The sequence below is a fragment of the Hordeum vulgare genome, chromosome 3H (assembly GCF_904849725.1).
Source record: "Hordeum vulgare subsp. vulgare chromosome 3H, MorexV3_pseudomolecules_assembly, whole genome shotgun sequence".
NCBI lineage: Eukaryota > Viridiplantae > Streptophyta > Magnoliopsida > Poales > Poaceae > Hordeum > Hordeum vulgare.
Window position 1 is genome coordinate 393,224,853 of NC_058520.1, and position 21,814 is coordinate 393,246,666.

Sequence of the window (21,814 nt, forward strand, 5' to 3'; positions counted from 1 at the left end):
GTTGTTGCATGTTTTACGTGGTGACCATGGGTATCTAGTAGGATCGCATCTTACTTACGCAAACACCACAACGGAGATATATGAATTGCTATTTAACCTCATCCAACGACCTCCTCGGTCAATTCCGATTCAACTAAAGTTGGAGACACTAACACCCGCCAGTCATCTTTGAGCAACGGAGTTACTCGTACCGATGAAACCAGTCTCTCGTAAGCGTACGAGTAATGCCGGTCCGAGCCGCTTCGATCCAACAATACCGCGGAATCAAGAAAAGACTAAGGAGGGCAGCAAAACGCACATCACCGCCCACAAAAACTTTTGTGTTCTACTCGAGAAGACATCTACGCATGAACCTAGCTCATGATGCCACTGTTGGGGAACGTCGCATGGGAAACAAAAAATTTCCTACGCGCACGAAGTCCTATGATAGTGATGTCCATCTACGAGAGGGGATTTCCGATCTACGTACCCTTGTAGATCGCACAGTAGAAGCATTAAGAAACGCGGTTGGTGTAGTGGAACGTCCTCACGTCCCTCGATCCGCCCCGCGAACCGTCCCACGAACCGTCCCGCGATCCGTCCCACTATCTAGTGCCGAACGGACGACACCTCCGCGTTCAGCACACGTACAGCTCGACGATGATCTCGGCCTTCTTGATCCAGAAAGAGATACACAGAGGTAGAAGAGTTCTTCGGAAGCGTGACGGCGCTCCGGAGGTTGGTAATGATCTAATCTCAGCAGGGCTCCGCCCGAGCTCCGCAGAAACGCGATCTAGAGGAAAAACCGTGGAGGTATGTGGTCGGGCTGTCGTGGCAAAAGTTGTCTCAAATCAGCCCTAAAACCTCCGTATATATAGGGGGAAGAGGGGGAGCCTTGCCTTGGGGCTCAAGAGGCCCCAAGGGGGTCGGCCGAGCCAAGGGGGGAAGGTCTCCCCTTCCAAATCGAATCCAACTTGGTTTGGAAGGTGGAGTCCTTCTTCCCTTTCCCACCTCCCCCTTTTTTTTCTTTTCTCTTTGATTTTCTTCCTATGGCGCATAGGGCCTTCTTGGGCTGTCCCACCAGCCCACTAAGGGCTGGTACGCCACCCCCAAGGCCTATGGGCTTCCCCGGGGTGGGTTGCCCCCCCCCCCCCCGGTGAACACCCGGAACCCATTCGTCATTCCCGGTAACTCCGAAAACCTTCCAGTAATCAAATGAGGTCATCCTATATATCAGTCTTTGTTTCCGGACCATTCCGGAAACCCTCGTGACGTCCGTGATCTCATTCGGGACTCCGAACAACATTCGGTAACCGACCATATAACTCAAATACGCATAAAACAACGTCGAACCTTAAGTGTGCAGACCCTACGGGTTCGAGAACTATGCAGACATGACCCAAGTGATTTCTCGGTCAATATCCAATAGCGGGACCTGGATGCCCATATTGGATCCCACATATTCTACGAAGATCTTATCGTTTGAACCTCAGTGCCAAGGATTCATATAATCCCGTATGTCATTCCCTTTGTCCTTCGGTATGTTACTTGCCCGAGATTCGATCGTCAGTATCCGCATACCTATTTCAATCTCGTTTACCGGCAAGTCTCTTTACTCGTTCCGTAATACAAGATCCCGCAACTTACACTAAGTCACATTGCTTGCAAGGCTTGTGTGTGATGTTGTATTACCGAGTGGGCCCCGAGATACCTCTCCGTCACACGGAGTGACAAATCCCAGTCTCGATCCATACTAACTCAACTAACACCTTTGGAGATACGTGTAGAGCATCTTTATAGTCACCCAGTTACGTTGCGACGTTTGATACACACAAAGCATTCCTTCGGTGTCAGTGAGTTATATGATCTCATGGTCATAGGAACAAATACTTGACACGCAGAAAACAGTAGCAACAAAATGACACGATCAACATGCTACGTCTATTAGTTTGGGTCTAGTCCATCACATGATTCTCCTATGATGTGATCCCGTTATCAAGTAACAACATTTGCCTATGGCCAGGAAACCTTGGCCATCTTTGATCAACGAGCTAGTCAACTAAAGGCTTACTAGGGACAGTGTTTTGTCTATGTATCCACACAAGTATTGTGTTTCCAATCAATACAATTATAGCATGGATAATAAACGATTATCATGAACAAAGAAATATAATAATAACTAATTTATTATTGCCTATAGGGCATATTTCCAACAATACTATCCATAGTTTCATCAAAATAAGCAACCAACACAACAAAAACAGAATCTGTTAACAGCACACTAGTCTGTAGCAATCTGTATATTTCGTATACTTCTTGTCTTTCACAAATTCTGAAAAATTACTACAGTCTGAAGAATTTGCGTAGAAATCAGCAGCAAAAAGAATCAACTCAAAAGCGCTTACAAAAAACAATGAAAATTCTTTTCGTGAGCCGAAAGTTTCTGTCTTTTCCAGCATCACCAAACGATCATCCCCAAGACTAATCATAACGGTTTTGCTTGGCACAAACGCAAAAAGAAACACAAAAAACACAATCACAACAGAATTATGAAAGTTTGGAAAACACAAAACAGAAAGAAAAAGGATAGATTCGTTGGGTTGCCTCCCAACAAACGCTTTTGTTTAACGCCCTTAGCTAGGCGAAAAGTGATGGAATCACGTATAGTCATCTTTGGTGCTCAAGACATAAGTAGCCCTCATCGTAGATTCATAAGGCGATCTTATTTTCTTTCTAGGAAAGTGCTCCATGCCCTTCTTCAAAGTAAATTGATATCTAATATTCCCTTCCTTCATATCGATGATAGCACCAATAGTCCTTAGGAAAGGCCTACCAAGAATAATGGGACATGAAGGATTGCAATCTATGTCAAGTACAATGAAATCCACGGGTACATAGTTATTTGCAATAATAAGAACATCATCGATCCTTCCCATGGGTTTCTTGACAGTAGAATCCGCAAGATGCAAATTAAGAGAATACTCTTCAATATCATGAAAACCAAGAATATCACATAAAGACTTTGGAATCGCGGAAACACTAGCAGCTAAATCACACAAAGCATTGCATTCATAGTTTTTGATCTTGATTTTGATAGTAGGTTCCCACCAATCATGAAGTTTTCTAGGTATAGAGGCTTCTAATTCGAGCTTCTCTTCAAGAGATTTCATCATAGCATCTATGATATGCGCGGTAAAGGCTTTGCTTTGGCTATAAGCATGTGGAGAGTTTGCAATGGATTGCATCAAAGAAATGCATTCAAACAAGGAGCAATTATCATAATTGAATTCCTTGAAATCCAAAGTGGGAGTTTCATTACTACCCAAAATTTTGACTTCTTCTACTCCACTCTCCACACCTTTATCATCAAGATAGGTGGACTCCAAATCATTGGGGCGTTTTTCAATCAAAGTGGATTCATATCCAGCCCCTCCATAAACAGGTTTGACACGCGAAAACAAAGATTCAAGCGGAGACACACCAAGCACTTTAAGATCTTCGTGATTTGCATCACTAGAACGCACCTTTTTAAACCATTCATGCCTAGCGCGAATTTGGGCGGTTCTTTCTTTGCTCTCATTCATGGAGATACGCATAGCTTTCAAAGTTTCATCCAAGTTGACCTTGGGAGGAGCGCATCTAAATTTCAAAGCATCAGTATCACAAGACATCCTATCAACGCGCTTAGCCAAATCGTCTATTTTGAGTAGTTTTTCCTCTATGGACGCATTGAAAATCTTTTGAGAGTTAATGAACTCTTTGATATTACTCTCTAAATCCGAGGGTAATTTGTTGTGATTTCCATAAGTGTTGTTGTAGGAATTGCCACAATTGTTAGAGGAGTTACTAGGAAAAGACCTAGGAACATAATTTCCTCTAAAAGCATTGTTGTTGCCAGAATTGTTCCTTCCAACAAAATTCACGTCCAAACTAGCGTTTCTACTCTCAATCAAAGAAGATAGTTGCATGTCATTAGGATCTACAGTAGCGTTTCTACTAACAACCAAATTCATCAACTCGTCCATCTTAGCGCTAAGCGAGTTAATCTCTTCTATATCGTGCACCTTTTTGCTAGCAGGCGACCTTTCAGTGTGCCACTGAGAGTAGTTGGTCATGATATTGTCTAGGAGTTTTGTAGCGTCTCCTAACGTGATTTCCATGAGCGTTCCACCTGAGGCGGAGTCCAAGATATTGCGAGAAGCGAAATTCAAGCCAGCGTAAAAGATTTGTATAATCATCCAGAAACTCAAGCCATGAGCGGGACAATTTCTAATCATAAGCTTCATCCTCTCCCAAGATTGTGCAACGTGTTCATGATCAAGTTTCTTGAAATTCATGATATCGTTACGTAAGGAGATGATCTTAGCCGGCGGAAAATACTTGGATATGTAAGCATCTTTGCACTTATCCCAAGAATCAATACTATTTTTAGGCAAAGAAGAAAACCAAGTTTTTGCGCGATCTCGCAACGAGAAAGGAAAAAAGTTTCAACTTAATCACGTCATTATCCACATCTCTTTTCTTTTGCATATCACAAAGCTCAAGGAAGGTATTGATATGGGATGCGGCATCTTCACTAGGAAGGCCAGAGAATTGCTCTTTCATAACAAGATTCAGCAAAGCTGCGTTGATTTCATACGATTCCGCACTAGTGGTGGGAGCAATCAGAGTACTAATAAAATCATTATTATTAGTGCTCCAGAAGTCGCAAAGTTTGGTGTTTTCAGCCATGATGACTTCAACAAACAAACAAGCACACAAGCAAGCAAGAGAACCGGCAAAGGAAAATAGCAAAGGCAAAAGAAAACGGCAAAGGAGAAAGGTAAATGAAAACGACAAATGTGAAGTGGGGGAGAGGAAAACGAGACGCAACTGTCAAAAAAGTAAATGCAGGAGATGAGTTTGTGAGACCTACTTGGATAGATCTTGATCACTCCTCCCCGGCAACGGCGCCAGAAATACTTCTGCTACTGCAACAAAAGACCTTCCTATGGGGCCACAAATAGGTGTGTCGACGGCACCAGGAATCCTTCTGCTACGGCTACGCCTTAAGGGACTTCCTAGGCAAATATGCAAAGTATTTCCCCCGTGGCCTTGGAGCCTTGCGTTGGTGTTCCCTCAAAGCGGAAAGGGTGATGTAGCGCAGCGATGGTAAGTATTTCCCTCAGTTTGAGAACCAAGGTATCGATCCAGTGAAGGAGTATCACAAGAGCCTGCACAAACACAAAGAACCTGCTCCCAACGCTATGAAGGGGTTGTCAATCCCTTATAGATTGTTTGTCAAGTGAGAACTGAAAGCAAAAAAGTAACAAAGCAAAGTAAAAGCGGAGGTGTAAACGATAGATGTGAATAGACCCGGGGGCCGTAGTGTTTACTAGTGGCTTTTCTCATGAAAGCAAGTAGACGGTGGGTGAACAAATTACTGTCGAGCAATTGATAGAACCGCGCAAAGTCGTGACGTCATCTATGGCAATGATTATATCTATAGGCATCACATCCAAAACAAGTAGACCGATACTTTCTGCATCTACTACTATTACTCCACACGTCGACCGCTATCCAGCATGCATCTAGTGTATTAAGTCCAAAAGAACAGAGTAACGCCTTAAGCAAGATGACATGATGTAGATGGACAATCTCATATCAACGACAAAGCCCACCTTGTTACCCTTGATGGAAACCACTCAATGTGTGCCTTGCTGCCCCTACTGTGACTGGGAAAGGTCACCACATGGTAAGAACCCAAAACCAAGCACTTCTCCCATTGCAAGAATCATAGATTTAGTTGGCCAAACAAAACCCAAGACTCGGAGAGACTTACAAGGATATCAAATCATGCATATAAGAAATCAGCAAAGACTCAAATATATATCATAGATAATCTGATCACAAATTCACAATTCATCGGATCTCGACAAACACACCGCCAAAGAAGATTACATCGGATAGATCTCCATGAAGATCATGGAGAACTTTGTATTGAAGATCCAAGAGAGAGAAGAAGCCATCTAGCTACTAACTACGGACCCGTAGGTCTGAAGTGAACTACTCACGAGTCATTGGAGGGGCGATGATGATGATGAAGAAGCCCTCCAACTCCAAAGTCCCCTCCGGCAGGGCGCCGGGAAGGGTCTCTAGAAGAGATCTCGCGGAAACGGAAGCTTGCGGCGGCGGAAAAGTATTTTCGAGGCTCCCCTCATTTTTGCTGTATTTTAGGGAATATATAGGCCAAAGATCTAGGTCAGGGGGGCGCCAGGGAGGCCACAAGCCCTACCACCGCCGCCTCCCCCTGGTGGCGGAGTGGGGGCTTGTGGGCTCCCTGCAGCCCTCCTTGCTTGGCCCACAGGCCCCCTGATCTTCTTCCGTTCGGGAAAAAATGATTTTGGGGATTTTATTCCGTTTGGACTCCGTTCCAAAATCAGATCTAAAAAGAGCCAAAAACACAGAAAAACAAGAACTGGCACTTGGCACTGAATTAATAAGTTAGTCCCAAAAAAGATATAAAAGGTACATAAAACATCCAAAGATGACAAGATAACAACATGAAACCATAAAAAATTATAGATACGTTTGAGACGTATCGGTCGTCGAGGCTTGATGGGATGTCACCTCGGCTAGCTCGTCTGAGGTCCGGGGTGGGGTGTTGTGGGAAGCGTTCCCACTCTCGGCTAGTTCGGCTTGCAGAGAGTCCCCCGCCGACACCCGATCTGTCGGAAGATCATGGACTTAGCCGGGATAGAAAAAAGCTCGGTCCTCACTATTGATAAAAATTGGAATAACTTTGTTAAAACTAAGGCGTAGACCCTAAGTGTTCGGTGGGGGCTTCCCCGACCTCTTCGTTGGAGTCCGGTCATGCACCGACACGGTCAACCATGCGCTTGTAGGGTTTCTTCGGAGCCCGGGGAGGTAGCCCCTCCTCGGCCCCCTCTCGTGCCACGCTTTTCCTTGCCTGAAGAAAGTATTTCTCTTCCTCCTCGTCTGCTTCCTCCCCATCGTGGGTAGAGGAGGCATGAGTGTCCTTGGATTTCGTATCCGGAGGGCCCCTTGAATGGAGACCCCCGCATGTCTCCTTCTTGTTGTTGTCCGATGCCACATACGGCGACTCTACTAGCATCTGCTCCAGCAGAGGAGTCCGGGGTTCCTCGGGCAAGGGAGCTGAGCCTTCTATGTTCTTGGCCAGTTCCAGCCACTCATGTGAAACAGAAAGGATAGTAAGACCTTTAACAAAAACAAAGTTCCGAATAGATAAAAGAGCTCGAACGTACCTCCACCGGGGGAGTATTGTCGTCTAGGCTAGTATCTTCAACCTCGACCGACAACTCCTGCTACGGTTTAAGCAGTACCCGCCACATGTCTTCATGGGTGGTGAAGTAGAAATCGAGCATCGTCCAAGGCTTGTCGGCCTTGTGAGATCACATCGGGTTCTCCCGATGCTGGCAAGGAAGGATATAGCGATGGAGCGCGACCTAGACCACATCGGCTAGCCGGATATTGGACTCCATCATTTGCGTGATGTAGTTTTGCAGCTGCTACATGTCAGAAGACGAGCCCAAGTTGAGGCCTTTCCTGACCCATGAGGTCAGTCTTATCGGGGGACTAGACCTAAACTCGATGGGCGCCGCCCAGTTTTCTTCTCGTGGTTCTGTGATATAGAACCACTCCTTATGCCAGTTCTTGATGGTGTCGATAAGTGTCACGGGGCAGATCTTGCTTATCACGGCCCCACCGTAGTCAGCATGTTGGCTACTAATCGACTTCATCTTAACACCGAAGACCTTGAGCCACAGACCGAAGTGCGGATGAATCCGCAGAAAAGCTTCGCAGACGGTGATGAAGACCGATATGTGCATGATAGAGTTTGGGGTGAGATCATGAAAATCCACCCCATAGTAAAACATTAGACCCCTGACGAAGGGGTGAAGCGGGAAGCCCAATCCCCAGAGGAAGTGGGGGACGAACACCACCTGCTCCCCAGGCCTTGGCGTAAGAACCACCTGGCCCTTTTCTGGTGCTCGATGGGCGATGTCGGTGGCGATGTAGCCGCAACGCTTCTGCTCCTAAATGTCTCCTTCGGAGACGCTCGAGACCTGTCATTTGCCATGAGCGCCCGAGCTAACCATTGCGGAGCTTGAGATGGAGAGAGACTGGAGGGATGGGAGGTGGAATGCATCTGGGCACTCGAGCGAGGAAGAAGAAGGAGCAAGGGTTTGGAATGCCTGTGGTGGGCTTTAGATCTTTTCCCCTTTCAAAAAGGGAGGTCGCGAAACCAAGGGTTTTCGCTTACTGCACCACCAGCTCCTCCACTTCCCGAAACAGGCGCGCCGTTGGGACGTGCGTAGATTGGCTCGGGTCATTTAAATCTAAATCCCATTAAATATGGGACACGATTTATGTTGATGACGGAACGTTTCCCCGGGAAAGCGGCCTTGAGCCACGACTCGAGCTTTACTCATTATTTGTTATTGTGACTTTTTTCGTCAAAAGAGTTGTGAGATGAGTTACTATTCACCTTCGAGGTTTTTATGGCCTCGGGATTTAATGATGCCTGTTTTCGATAACACTACGTCGGAGAAATGACTAAGCCGATGTTAGCCAAATATAAAGGGAACTCGTCGTGCAAGCCGATTTGTTTATGTACTCGGCTGCCGAAGACCACACACATCGGCGTAGAAGGCCAGTTCAAGGGCTACTGGGGTAGTTCCGGATTAAGGGGTCCTCAAGCAGTCGGGTTATCCCTCATGGGCCGATCATAGGGGCTGCGTCATTGAAGAACCGGATTATCTAACGACTACATGATCAAGATGGAATGCTCCGAACACACGCGTGCATTCCAAGGCAGGATGACCAGTTCGTTCCGTCTACTATCGATCTATGTCGGTAACAAGTAATCCTAGGGGTCCTAGTGTCTATGTAAACCAGAGGCCCTTATACGTAGAGGGCGATTATGTCATCTAGGGTTAACTCATAAGATCTCGAGTTAGATGAACTCTATAACCATCGTTCCCCATCAATATAATCAAGTAGGACGTAGGGTTTTACCTCCTCAAAAGGGCCCGAACATGGGTAAACATCGTCTCCTCCTCTCTGGTGCAAGCCATCATTCTAAGCTCCATAGTTCGGGACCCCTACACGAGATCTGCCGGTTTTGACGCGGACGGTATCTAGTTATCATGATGTACGTTGATAGTGGTGCCATCCACAATATTTACGCCTCGGCGACAAGTTATCTGCGAACACCACCCACCCACCCTGCTCGAGAGAGCGCGCACCCCCACCCCGCGCCGCTGGCCACTCCGGCCGCGGCGGCCACCCATCAAGCTCTTATGACCGGCCGGGGCGGGCCAACCCCCGGCGGTCTGCCGGCCTTCCCGGCCTCTCCAAGCGCCAGCCCGCGCGACGCCGTACCGCCCCGCGGTCCGTCGCCTCCTCCTCCTGCGTCGCCCCGGGTGCTTCGCCGTCTCCAGCCGGATCCAGCTACCGCGCCGAGGATCCTGCTCCGAGGAGAGTGTTCCTACGCAGCATCCGACGGTCTGCCGTGTGCCTCCTCCCCGGTGCTGATGGGGGACAGGGGATGGGATCTGCGGGATCCGCGGGAACGGGATCCATCACCTGTCCCAGAGGAGTCCGGGCGCATTCAAGGCCGGCGCGTCAAGTCCATCATCGTCGATTCCTCGGGGACCGAGGTTACCATTTCGGGGCCGGATCCGGGCTGGACCGAGGTGGCTCGGCGGGGAAGCCGCCTGACACCGGCGGAGCCCTCGGTCCCCCGGTCTCTCCCAGGTACGTGCCGGTCGGACCACCACGTCGTCCACTCTGCTGATGGCCCGCGAGATGCGTCGCACCTTTTAAGCCCGTTCACCGGCGGTTGTTTTCGATGTCTTAGCAAGCGCCATCGCTTAGCTTCCTGCCGCGACCCAGTTCATTGCCTTAGCTGTAGACGAGCAGGGCACATCGCCTCTCGGTGTCCCCGGAACCGTAAGGCAGGCATCTCGCTTAGGGATAGGTTGGGTCCGACGCCTCGCGTGATTCAGTTGTCCGACCGCCTCTGGTTCCCTCCTCCACCACCTACGGCCATGGCTCCAGCGGCTCCTTCCATGCTCCGCCACCTGGATTCATCTCGGCGCCCAGGGAGAGCCGCTCCACCGCGGTGCTCTCCCCTGCTCTGGATCAGGCCGTGTTCTTCCTCCGAAGCCACGCCGTGACGCTTTCCGCAGCTGACGGGGTCAACATCTCCTCGCCGATGGCTGTGGCCAAGGCTCTGGAGGCACAGCTCTCGGTGCCAGTGCACTCCCTGCGGGTCACGGCTCACCACCCCAAGCATTTCTTCGTCACCTTCACGCAGCCAGCTCATCAGGTGAACGTCGTGCGCCAGGGCTCCATCCGGGTCGACGGCGCCTGCTTCAACATCAGCCCGTGGCACGAGCACGACCTCGCCACATTCGACTCCCTTCTGCTCCACGTCCGCATCGTCATCGAGAAGGTTCCCATGCATTTCTAGTCGGTGGAGGGGGCGGAAGAAATCCTCGGCCGGCGGGTGCGCATCGACCGTCTCGACAGCCGGACCGTAAAGCGGGGTCACACCAAGACCTTTGCCTGCTGGGTCTGGGCCAGAGACATAGCTGACATTCCGACGTCGCACACTCTGGGGGTCCTTCCTCGCGGAGCCGGTAGGGTGGAGGAGATGGAGGGATTCTCCCCACCAGACAGGAGAGTTGCGCCGCCGCCGGCTACGGCGGAGTACACCATGCTGATTCACGTCGACAGGGTGGAGGACTGGACACAGCCCTCTCCGCGCTCCTCCCATTCCGCCCAGAGCGGTCTGTCGTCGTCTGGCTCCGACGACGAGGGCCCTCCTTTCCCCTTGGTGGCCCTGCGTCTTGGACGCTGGGGGTGAAAGACGGCCAAGGAGGAGACCACTCGCAGCGGCTGCCTCGTGCACCTGTAGCCAGCGTAGGGTGCCAGGGCGCCCCTAGTGACGGCCGTCCGAGGGACCGGGACGGTGAGGGAGGATCGGGGGCAGGCGGCCACAGGTCCTGGAAGGACGTCCTCCTGCGCCGCGGCGCCTCACGTGCCCCTCGCGCTTCACCTTCTCGACGCCGCCGCAGCAGATCACCGCCAGCCAGACGCGGCTCGAGGGAGTCATCGGACCGCCGCTCGGGGGCCGGGAGAAGCACTGCGCCGGCTAGGCGCCAGTCGAGGCGCCCTAGTGTTAGTGCAACCCCGGCAGTGATTGCCAAGACCAAGGGCACTGCTACGGCGGCCAGCCAGCCTGCGCCAATCGGGAGGTTCAGTGCCGCCGGCAAGGACCCGGTTGAAGAGTTCTTCAGGACCGCAAAGAAGCCCTCCCTGGCCTCCATCGTCGTCGACGGCCTAGCGACCGATGTCCACACCGCCGCGGAGGCGGCAGTGGCACCCCCCCTCGACTTCGTCGACGCCACCCTGCTCCAGCCCTCAGGGGAGTCAGTGGAACTGGACGCCTTCAGTCCTACACTGTCGGCCGCGGCATCCGAGCTGGGACAGTTCCACAAGGCCACTCCATCAGCAGCCAACACTTTGGAGGTCCAGCTCGGGGCTGTCACTGGACGCGTCAGGGAGATGGAGATCGGAGGGAAAGTAGCCGGGCCGGAATCGCGAGGCCTCTTCAGGACCTCCAAGCAGCAGCCCCTCATTGCCACTGCACCCGCGCGTCGTCCCGCGGCGCCACCGAAGACTAGGGCCACCTCTACCCCGACCCGCTCCAGCGCGCGGCAAGCTGCCATCGGGTCGTCAGTACCGGTGGCACAACGCGCTTCCTTGCGCATCGTGAAGGAGCTCGGCCCTCGGGATAGGCTGACGGCAGAAGTCGCGAAGGCGCTCCTGCAGCGCTTCGAGGAGCCCCTGTCCGACAGCGACATCTCGGTCATCGCCAGGCTAACACACCTGGATGGTGAGGCGCTGCGGGTCATGGCTCGCATGAACGGCCCCGACGGAGCTGCCGATGAGGCCACCGTGTGATCATTTTAGTTATCTTTAGTCTTAGCCTCCGATGGCGACAGATCCCCGACCGGTTCAATCTAGTTTGTTTCCCAGTTAGTAGGGACAGTAGGATGTATCATCAGAGCCGCTGCATCTTGGGTACTGCTGGTGGGCGCCGGCCCCAGCCTTGTAGGATGGTGGTGTCCTTTCTAGGCCTTGGGCCGTCTTGTTTTAGTCATCAGAGATACTTTTGTGTTTTAGATGCATGACAAGATTCAACCCATCATGTGCTGGAACGTTCGTGGCTTGAACAACCCAGCCAAGAGGGCGGCAGTCGGGGAGCTGGCGGCCGCCCAGCGCACAGCCATTCTCTGCATCCAAGAGACCAAGATCGCCGCCTGGTCACCGGAGCTAGTCCGCGAGATAGGGGCACTAGGCTAACAGGATGTATCGCTCTTCCTGCAATAGGAACTAGTGGAGATGCGGCGATCCTTTGGGACAAGGAGTTGGCCACAGTCTCATCGCATGCCATAGGGATCTTTGCTATTACAGCTAAAGTGACCTTCCTCGGACAGGCTCAAGATTTCTGGCTATCGACAGTCTACGGTCCGGCGGACGACGTGAGAAAGGAAGATTTCCTTCGGGAACTTTCACTCTCGGCGCCACCACCAAACGATCCTTGGCTTATCAACGGGGACTTCAACCTCATACACGAGGCGCGGGACAAGAACAACACCAATCTCAACCGTAGGTTGATGGGTAGGTTCCGATCAGCCATCGACGCGAAGGGCTTGAAGGAGATCAAATGCAAGAACCGTAGATACACGTGGAGCAACGAGCGCCACGATCCGACCCTAGTGAGCATTGATAAATTCTTCTGCAATACATCCTGGGAATGCATTTTCCCATCCGTATCGCTCATCGCAGCGTCGACAGCAACATCAGACCACTGCCCGTTGATTCTAGCTGACACTTCCGCCGCCCCCCGGACAGCCCTATTCAGATTCAAGAGCTTCTGGCCCAGCTTCCCTCCTTTCCATGCAACGGTGGAGCGGGCGTGGAAAAGGCCGGAGCGGTCCTCTTGTCCTTTCCAACGTCTTGCCACGAAGATGGCTAGAACTGCAAGGGAGCTTAAGAATTGGAGCAAGAGTTTCTTTAGCCAGGCCAAGATGCAATTCCACATGGCGGCAGAGATAGTGCTACGTCTAGATGTCGCACAGGAGAGACGTCGTCTCTCAGACACAGAGCTTACCCTCCGAAAGCTGCTGAAGCTCCGTCTGCTGGGACTCGCGGCACTTGAACGTGCTTGCAGGCGACAGGCCTCACGGCTCACCTGGCTCCGGCTAGGAGAAGCGGGCACTAAGTTCTTTCATGCCAAGGCAACAACAAGGAAGCGGAAGAACTTTATTCACTGCCTCCGAGTAGGAGACGACCTACTTATGGCTCACGAACACAAGGAGGAGGCCATTCACAACCACTTCAAACTCTCCATGGGTAGCAGGGTAGAGCGACCTCTGCAAGTGGACTGGTCGATCTTTGACCTACCTTCTGTCCACAATAGAGGCTTAGACAACCCTTTCTCTGAGGAAGAGGTTTGGGAGGCGATCAAAGCATCACCGGCGGAGAAGGCCCCAGGGCCGGATGCATTCTACGGGATCTTCTACAGATCCTGCTGGCACATTATCAAAGTAGACATCATGGCAGCATTCACTAATTTCTACAACCTATCTAGAGGGGACTTCGGCAAGTTAAACACAGCCCTGGTAATACTGTTACCAAAAAAAGACGGTGCAAGTACGATCCAGGATTACAGACCGATTAGTCTAATTCATTCCGTGGCCAAGCTCATCACCAAAGTCCTCTCCAGGCGCCTATCCACGGTGATCAATAGCATAATCTCACCGGCGCAATCAGCATTCCTTCGCTCCAAATCAACGCAAGATAGTTTCCTCTACGTACAGAATATAGTGCGATCTCTGCATAGGAAGAAACAACCAGCCCTACCGCTTAAGCTAGACATTGCAAAAGCTTTCGATAGCGTCTCATGGGAGTACCTTCTAGAGGTAATGCAACAACTTCGTTTCCCGGCACGCTGGCGGGACTGGGTCTCCCTGCTCCTCTGCACGGCCTCTTTGGCCGTCATGTTAAACGGCACTATCGGCAATTACTTCACACATCAGCGAGGCCTACGGCAAGGAGACTCCCTCTCCCCACTGCTTTTCATCATCGCCATTGACACCCTCCACCGTCTCCTAGAGAAGGCAACGGAGTTGCAAGAAATTGCACCGCTACGAGGCAGGGGAATCCCCCTCAGAGTGAGCCTCTATGCAGATGACGCCGTCATCTTCGCCAATCCGGCAACAGAAGAAATCGAAGTTCTGATGGCTATTCTACGTGATTTTGGACAAGCATCGGGGCTGCTCATCAATCCGTCAAAATCCACAGCTGCTCCAATTAGATGCGACGGCGCAGACCTGCAACACATCTTAGCTAGCTTCGGAGGGAAAGTCGTCGCCTTCCCGCTGACTTACCTAGGGCTTCCGATAACTTTGTCGAGGCTTAGGCTAGTCCACATTCAGTTCATCTTAGACAGGATCAGAGCTAGGCTAGCTGGATGGAAGGGCAAACTTCTTAACGTTGCCGGCAGGCGAGTCTTGGTCCGAAACGTCCTCTCAGCCCTACCCACTTTCGCACTATCTGTGCTAAGGGCGCCAAGGAAATTTTTCGATGAGGTAGATAAAGCTAGACGTCGTTTTCTGTGGGCACAAGAGGACGGCAAGCTAGGTGGAGGCAAGAGTAAAGTTAATTGGCCCACAGTTTGCTCCCCTACGGAGAATGGGGGTCTTGGCATCCTTGACCTGAACCGCTTCAGCCGGGCCCTCAGGCTTAGATGGCTTTGGCTACAATGAACGAGGAATGACAGGGCCTGGCGGGGCATGAATCTGCCTTGTGACGAAGCGGACAGAGACCTATTCAACGCATCAACAACTGTCACCCTAGGCAACGGCGCAACGGCATCCTTCTGGCATTGCTCGTGGACGGGAACAAGCTCCCTCAAGACAATGTTCCCATCCCTTTTTAAGCACTCCAGGAGGAAACAAAGAAAAATGCAGGAGGCACTTCGGAACAACACCTGGTTAGCAGACTTAGCGCATGGTAGCAATGCGCACCTTTGGGAGGACGCGATTAGGCTACACAGATGGCTACAAGGCAGGAATTTACAACTCCATGCAGAAACAGCTGACACTATCACACGGAACCTTGAGGCCTCGCAAACATACTCGGCCAGGTCGGCGTACAATGCACAATTCCAAGGAATGTTAAAGTCCGATTTCAAGAAGATAATCTGGAAGACTTGGGCACCCCCTAGGCTCAAGATTTTTGCCTGGCTACTCCTACGCGACAGGCTATGGTGCAATGACCGACGAAAACGACGTGGATGGCCAAACGGCTATTTCTGTCAGCTATGCCTGCGGAACTTAGAAACATCAGCTCATTTGTTCTGGGAATGCCCCATGGCACTGCAGATCTGGACACATGCGGCCTCGAGGGCTGGATGCGCCTCTTTGTACCCTTCCACATGGGCAACAAAGACGGGGTCAGCGGAGATAATAGCCACAATGATAGGAACGACTCAACCACTACACCGCAAGGCTACCAAGACGATGATCATCCTGATCCTATGGGAGATTTGGAAACACAGAAACGATTGCACCTTCACAAACAAGCAGGCGCACATGCAAGATATAAAGTGCGCAATCACGAGAACCGTCGAGCTATGGAGACAAGCTGGAGCATCTTTCTTGGAGCACCCTTTCTGGGAGCCACCGTGAAGGATCGGCTCTGTTCCTCCCCTCTCATTTTCTTTTCCCTTTTCTTTCACTTTTTTCTCCTTGATCTTAAGATCGTTTCGCCCGCCCCTTTTGTAACCGCATTTCTACCTGCTATGTTCTAATATATGCCAGCATTCCAAGCTGGATCTTAAAAAAAAAAGATAGTGATGCCATCCCCTACTCGCGAGACCACCCCAGGGCTAGGGGAGAAACCACCCCAGGGTTCGGGGCTGCGCCCCTCAAACCTCGTTCTCTTGCTGGCATATAAATGGCGGTCAGATCGACCTAGCTAAGAAACCGAGGCCCAAATTAACTCTACCGCTGCTCCCCTGAACGCTACTCTCACAAGTCACACCTTCCACTGCGAGGAGGCAGAAACAAAACCCCGAGCTATAAGCTCCTCCTGTCTGCAAAATGATATCGTTGCACGACCTGTACACGGTGCTGGCGGCAGTGGTTCCGCTTTACGTGGCGATGATCTTGGCGTACGGCTCGGTGAGGTGGTGGGGCATCTTCACGCCCGACCAGTGCTCCGGTATCAACCGCTTCGTCGCCATCTTCGCCGTGCCGCTGCTCTCCTTCCACTTCATCTCCACCAACGACCCCTACGAGATGAACCTCCGCTTCCTGGCCGCGGACACGCTGCAGAAGCTCCTCGTCCTGGCCCTGCTCGCCGTGTGCTCGCGTCTGATCCCGTTGCGGCGGGCCTGGGTACCGCGGCTGGACTGGTCCATCACGCTCTTCTCGCTGTCGACACTGCCCAACACGCTGGTCATGGGGATACCTCTGCTCATAGCCATGTACGGCCCCTACGCTGGCTCGCTCATGGTCCAGATTGTCGTGCTCCAGTGCATCATCTGGTACACGCTCCTGCTCTTCCTCTTCGAGTTCCGCGCCGCTCGCATGCTAATCGCTGATCAGTTCCCCGACACCGCGGCGTCCATCGCGTCGCTGCATGTAGACCCTGACGTGGTGTCGCTGGAGGGCGGCCGCGCGGAGACGGAGTCCAAGGTGACGGTGGACGGGCGGCTGCACGTCACCGTGCGCCGGTCCTCGGCGTCGAGGCGGTCGACGCTGATGGTGACGCCGCGGCTGTCGAATCTGACGGGCGCGGAGATCTACTCCGTGAGCTCGTCGCAGAACCCCACCCCGCGGGGCTCCAACTTCAACCACGCCGACTTCTTCGCCATGGTCGGTGGTGCGCCGCCGCCGCCAACGCCCGCCAGGGTGGGCGGCTCGAGCTTCAGCGCCTCCGAGCACTACCCGGTGCAGTCGTCGCAGGGGCCGACGCCGAGGGGGTCCAACTTCGACGAGCACTCGGCAGGGCCGAAACATGCCATGACAGACGCCGGGCCGCAGCACGACCATGACGCCAAGGAGCTCCACATGTTCGTGTGGAGCTCCAGCGCCTCTCCCGCCTCAGAAGTAAGCGGCTTGCCGATGTTCAACGGCGGTACAGGCGCAGCGCATCTCGGTGGCGGTGCCAAGGAAATCCGCATGGTTGTCCCCGTGGACCCGCCTCAGAATGGCTCATGCAAAGGTCCGTCTCCACATTAATGCCGTATACGTCCATCACTACTTCACGGGTTTCATGTGTAAGCAAGAGTAAACGACATAGCAAATTGTAGAGGACGGGGGCTACGCCGCGGCAGCGAGGGGAGGCGCAAAGGCAGTGGAGGACGACGGCGACGCGGTGCAGGCCGGGGCGGACGGGCTGACGGCGAAGCTGAACTCCAGCCCCGGCGATGAGGACGGAGCGCAAACCGGGAGGGCGCGGCAGCACGAAATGCCGCCGGCGAGCGTGATGACGCGGCTCATACTGATCATGGTGTGGCGCAAGCTCATCCGCAACCCCAACACGTACTCCAGTCTAATCGGCCTCACCTGGTCCCTCGTCGCCTTCCGGTACGTACGTACGTACGGTCTCTCCTTTCGTACGTGGTATGCTTCACTCACTCATACCAGTAGGAACGTACGCTGGCCAGGCTGTGTGATTTTACATGGCACAGCAGAGAGGCGGCAAGGATCGTTAGTCGTTTGCCACTTGGTGGCCAGTGTTAAATCTAGTTTCAATTCGTTTGGTGTACGTTCTTGGCGAAACGTAGGAAAAGCAATAGCATGGTAGGCTGCTTCAACAAGGAGGAGGCACCGAGGCAGCACAACTGTGCGGTGTAGCAGCTTTCTGCCGGTGGCCCGGTGGGGATAACCAAAAAGCAGCTTCTACGTACCGGCCGGACGGTGGTGTTGGCGGGCCAAGCGATCCGACGTTGCCGCGGGGGTCCGTCCGGCCAGCGCCAATCTTGAACTGTAGATCGTCCGGAGACCAATAATAAAGTTGAAAGGTTGCACGGCGCCAATCTTGGCGGCGATATATGTGCGTACTCCTACTTGTGTAAGTCGAAAGTTTGCACGGCGCTCGACTGCACAAGTAGGAGTACGCACAACTGTTTGGTTAGGCTAATCATCACTGTTAACATTAGCTTCTATATATAGTAGCTAATTCAACGTTGTCGTCTTATCCGATCTAACGCATTCACGGGTGATGTTCATGGATCGCAGGTGGCAGGTCTCCATGCCAAGGATCGTCGAGAAGTCCATCTCCATCCTCTCGGACGCTGGGCTGGGGATGGCCATGTTTAGCCTGGGTGGGTGCCCACGCCCCTTGTGCTCATGTCCCCGCCTAGCCCTACACCGTGTCGCACCGCAATTAATCCTCCCGCCTAGCCCTCGTGCCCACACCCCGCATGCATGCATGCGCCCGAGCTAACACCGTCAACCTCTCCCTGAGCAGGACTGTTCATGGCGCTGCAGCCGAGCATCATCGCGTGCGGCAACTCCGCCGCCGTCGCCTCCATGGCCGTCCGCTTCCTCGCGGGCCCTGCCGTCACTGCTGCTGCCTCAGCCGCCGTCGGTCTCCGTGGGACGCTCCTCAAGGTCGCCATTGTTCAGGTAACTACGCATGCATAGCGAACGGAGTAAAAAATATTACTTAAAAAATATTACTCCCTCCGTTCCTAAATACAGGACCTTTTACAAATTCCACTATAAACAACATACGGATGTATGTAATCATATTTTAAAATGTAGATTCACTCATTTTACTCCGTATCTAGTTCATAATGTAATTTCTAAAAGATCTTATATTTAAAAACGGAGGAAGTAATACGCATGCATTGCCGATGGAGTAAAAAATAATACGCATGCATACACGTGAAAAGGTAATTTTTCTTTGTTTGCATGTGCTCCTGGGAGTGGCTAACTCTCAAAGATGAGATTTAACTACTCCGTCCTAAATTGCAGAAATAAATGTATTTTGATATACTTTAGTTTTAAATGCATTTATTTTTATTCTTTTTACGACAAATAATTTTGAACTGAGGGAGTACCAATATTTCACATCTACTACCTCCGTTCCAATATAAGTCTTCTAAGAGATTTCATTAAGAGACTACATACGGAGCAAATGAATGAATCTATACTTTAAAATGTGTCTATATACATTCGTATGTAGTTTTCTAGTGAAACCTTTAGAAAGACTTATATTTAGGAACGGAGGAAGTAAGTTTCACATCATTTAATTTTATATGAATATTTGTGCGGTTCTTCTTTCTTTACTTCAAATTTAAAAGGTATAGATTTCTTGCATTTTTAATGTCGACCTTTAGACCACCACAACCGTTTGAGCGTATTTTTTCATTCAATATATGTATATGTCGGTCTGTCGACCAGTCCGAACGTGCTTTATCCCACAAAACCGGAAACAAATTATGGAGGTGGGCCTTTGCGGGAGTCTGTACCGCTGTCACGCCTGCTTTTGACCGCACTGGCTCACCCAAAAAAACCTCCTTCGTCCGTGCCCTTTCCAACACCTCTTCAGAGCATCGGTGCCACATTCATGCCGGCACAGAGCGACGTGACCTCTCACTCGTGCTTCGGTATTGAAGCGACATGCCGGCGAAGAGCGCCACCCTCGTCGATTCCCGATGCACGCAACTGCTCGGTGTTCAAACGATAACCCGTAACTCCAGCCCCGGCCATAGATGCATACATCCTCCTTCTCTCCCTTTCTTCACTCAGCACCACGCCCGACATGACCTCCATGAACTTCAAAACCATTTTGGATAGCCTCTCGTCCGAGCAATAGACGGAGCTCACCGTCATTGCTACCGGCTGGCAGGACGACATGCAGATGGAGGCGAGCGTGTAGATGGAAAAGGTGGGCGATGACGTGCCGGTGCCTCCATCATCGTCGGCTAATGCCAACATCACCATGGGCGGGGCCCGTGCTCACTACACCAAGATGATGTTGGGAGAGCGGTGAGTCATGTTCTGGTAGGTGCACACGAACGAGGAGTACAACCTCCATCTCCTTGATGAGCACCGACGCGTAGAGGAACAACTCGCCGACAGCAGGGCCATCATGCCGGATGTGGGCATGCCCGAGCAGGAGGCGCTACTTAACTATCACTCCGCATGCGACATTCAATGTAGCCATTGGCGGTACCGCCTCTATTAGGCGGAGTTGGAGGCCGCCTTCAAGGAGATCGACGAGGCAACAAATGAAGTGTATGGCAAGAGCGAGGGCGTGGACTGGGTCGCTAACTCCGCCACAACGGTGCCCCGCCACCACGACTACGAACTCGGCACTCCCCAGGCATTCGCGACAGCGACGAAGAGTAGAGCATGGGAGACCGTCGGCGCTCGGGTCCCAGGAAGGTCACCTATCCTCACCTCCTGTTGATGCCAAGCTCGCAGGTTGAGACGCTTGCAGGTTGCGCAAGCGCAGATTCAGTTCCCCAGGATCATGGCTTGCCGGACATGGGGAATGGGCGCCAATGGTCTTTTAGGCTAGGTTTAGATTCCGGTCTAGTTAAAACATATCGAAAATCGTCCGAATTTATGTAGAAAACTAAAAATTATCCAACTATTAATAAATATCGTCCTGATTGTTTAAATATGCATCAAATTTGTTCATTTTTGTTAAATTTTGACCAAGTGTCGGGAGTGTTTACAGAAGCTTCAAAGATGCCTCTGCGGGTTATAGAAACACTACATATAGCTAGCTCTTGGCTGTACTGTTAATAATGTTCTTAACTTCATACGACTATAAGATATTTTTTGGCACTATGGGCATCTTTTAATAACAGTAACTTGGCAGGCGGCTCTACCACAAGGGATTGTGCCTTTTGTTTTCGCTAAGGAATACAATGTCCATCCTGCGATCCTGAGCACTGCGTGAGTGATTTCAATTTACAATAAATGATGACGATGCATTGCCGAGTTGTCCCGTTTCGCACTTGGATTACCTTCTAACCATTTGTAAATCTTATTTCACAGCGTCATTTTTGGCATGCTAATAGCTCTTCCTATTACATTGGCCTACTACGCCCTTCTTGCACTGGTACACTAATCAATGGTGCTGCTGAAAACACACAGCAGAGGTAGACGTTTTAGTACTGCTACCAGATCATACTTTGTAAGCTTTTAAGCTCAGTCCACGTATGGCCCATGGCTTGTAATTTTGGGTCACGTGTTTGTGAAAATCCCTTGCGATGACAAAACTGGCCTGGAATTTATGGTTCCAGGATTATAGACAGTATTATACATACATATAGCTTAATTAAAATCAAGATCAAGTGACACTTCTGAGGAGCCAGCCTATAGCACCAGACTGTTGGGTTACCAAACAATCAAAACCTCCTTGATCATGTCTTACCCATGCTATATCCATCTTGCTTGCATTAGTGTAACTATGTTGTAGTGTGTCCTCGACGCCATCCTTTGAATAGCCTTTACCTCCCACTCCTACCATGCATGTTTCTCCTTGACGTTGCCATGTTGAGTTTTGCTTAGAGCATTTACATCTGAACTTTGCAAATCAGCCCTCTCAAACACCCGCGGACGCGCCTCGGCGTGTTTACAAACACTGACCGGTCACACCTTAAATAATGCATTCTACGTTCACACATCTTAAATCTCATATCTCAAATCCATACAACCAATGTAACTACTACGTCGACGCATTACACGCATCGTTTGACTACTGC

General features: G+C 51.4%; 1 protein-coding gene across 1 annotated transcript; it reads left to right on the forward strand.

The window, feature by feature from the left end:
• Window positions 1–15,445: 15,445 nt before the first annotated feature.
• LOC123443962 (auxin efflux carrier component 3a-like) lies at window positions 15,446–21,397 on the forward strand. The gene is made up of 6 exons (XM_045120541.1): window positions 15,446–17,307; window positions 17,396–17,672; window positions 18,327–18,412; window positions 18,559–18,716; window positions 20,926–21,002; window positions 21,105–21,397. Exons 1-6 carry the CDS (start codon window positions 16,182–16,184, stop codon window positions 21,175–21,177), a joined length of 1,797 nt encoding a protein of 598 aa, XP_044976476.1. The 5' UTR covers window positions 15,446–16,181; the 3' UTR covers window positions 21,178–21,397.
• Window positions 21,398–21,814: the final 417 nt, after the last annotated feature.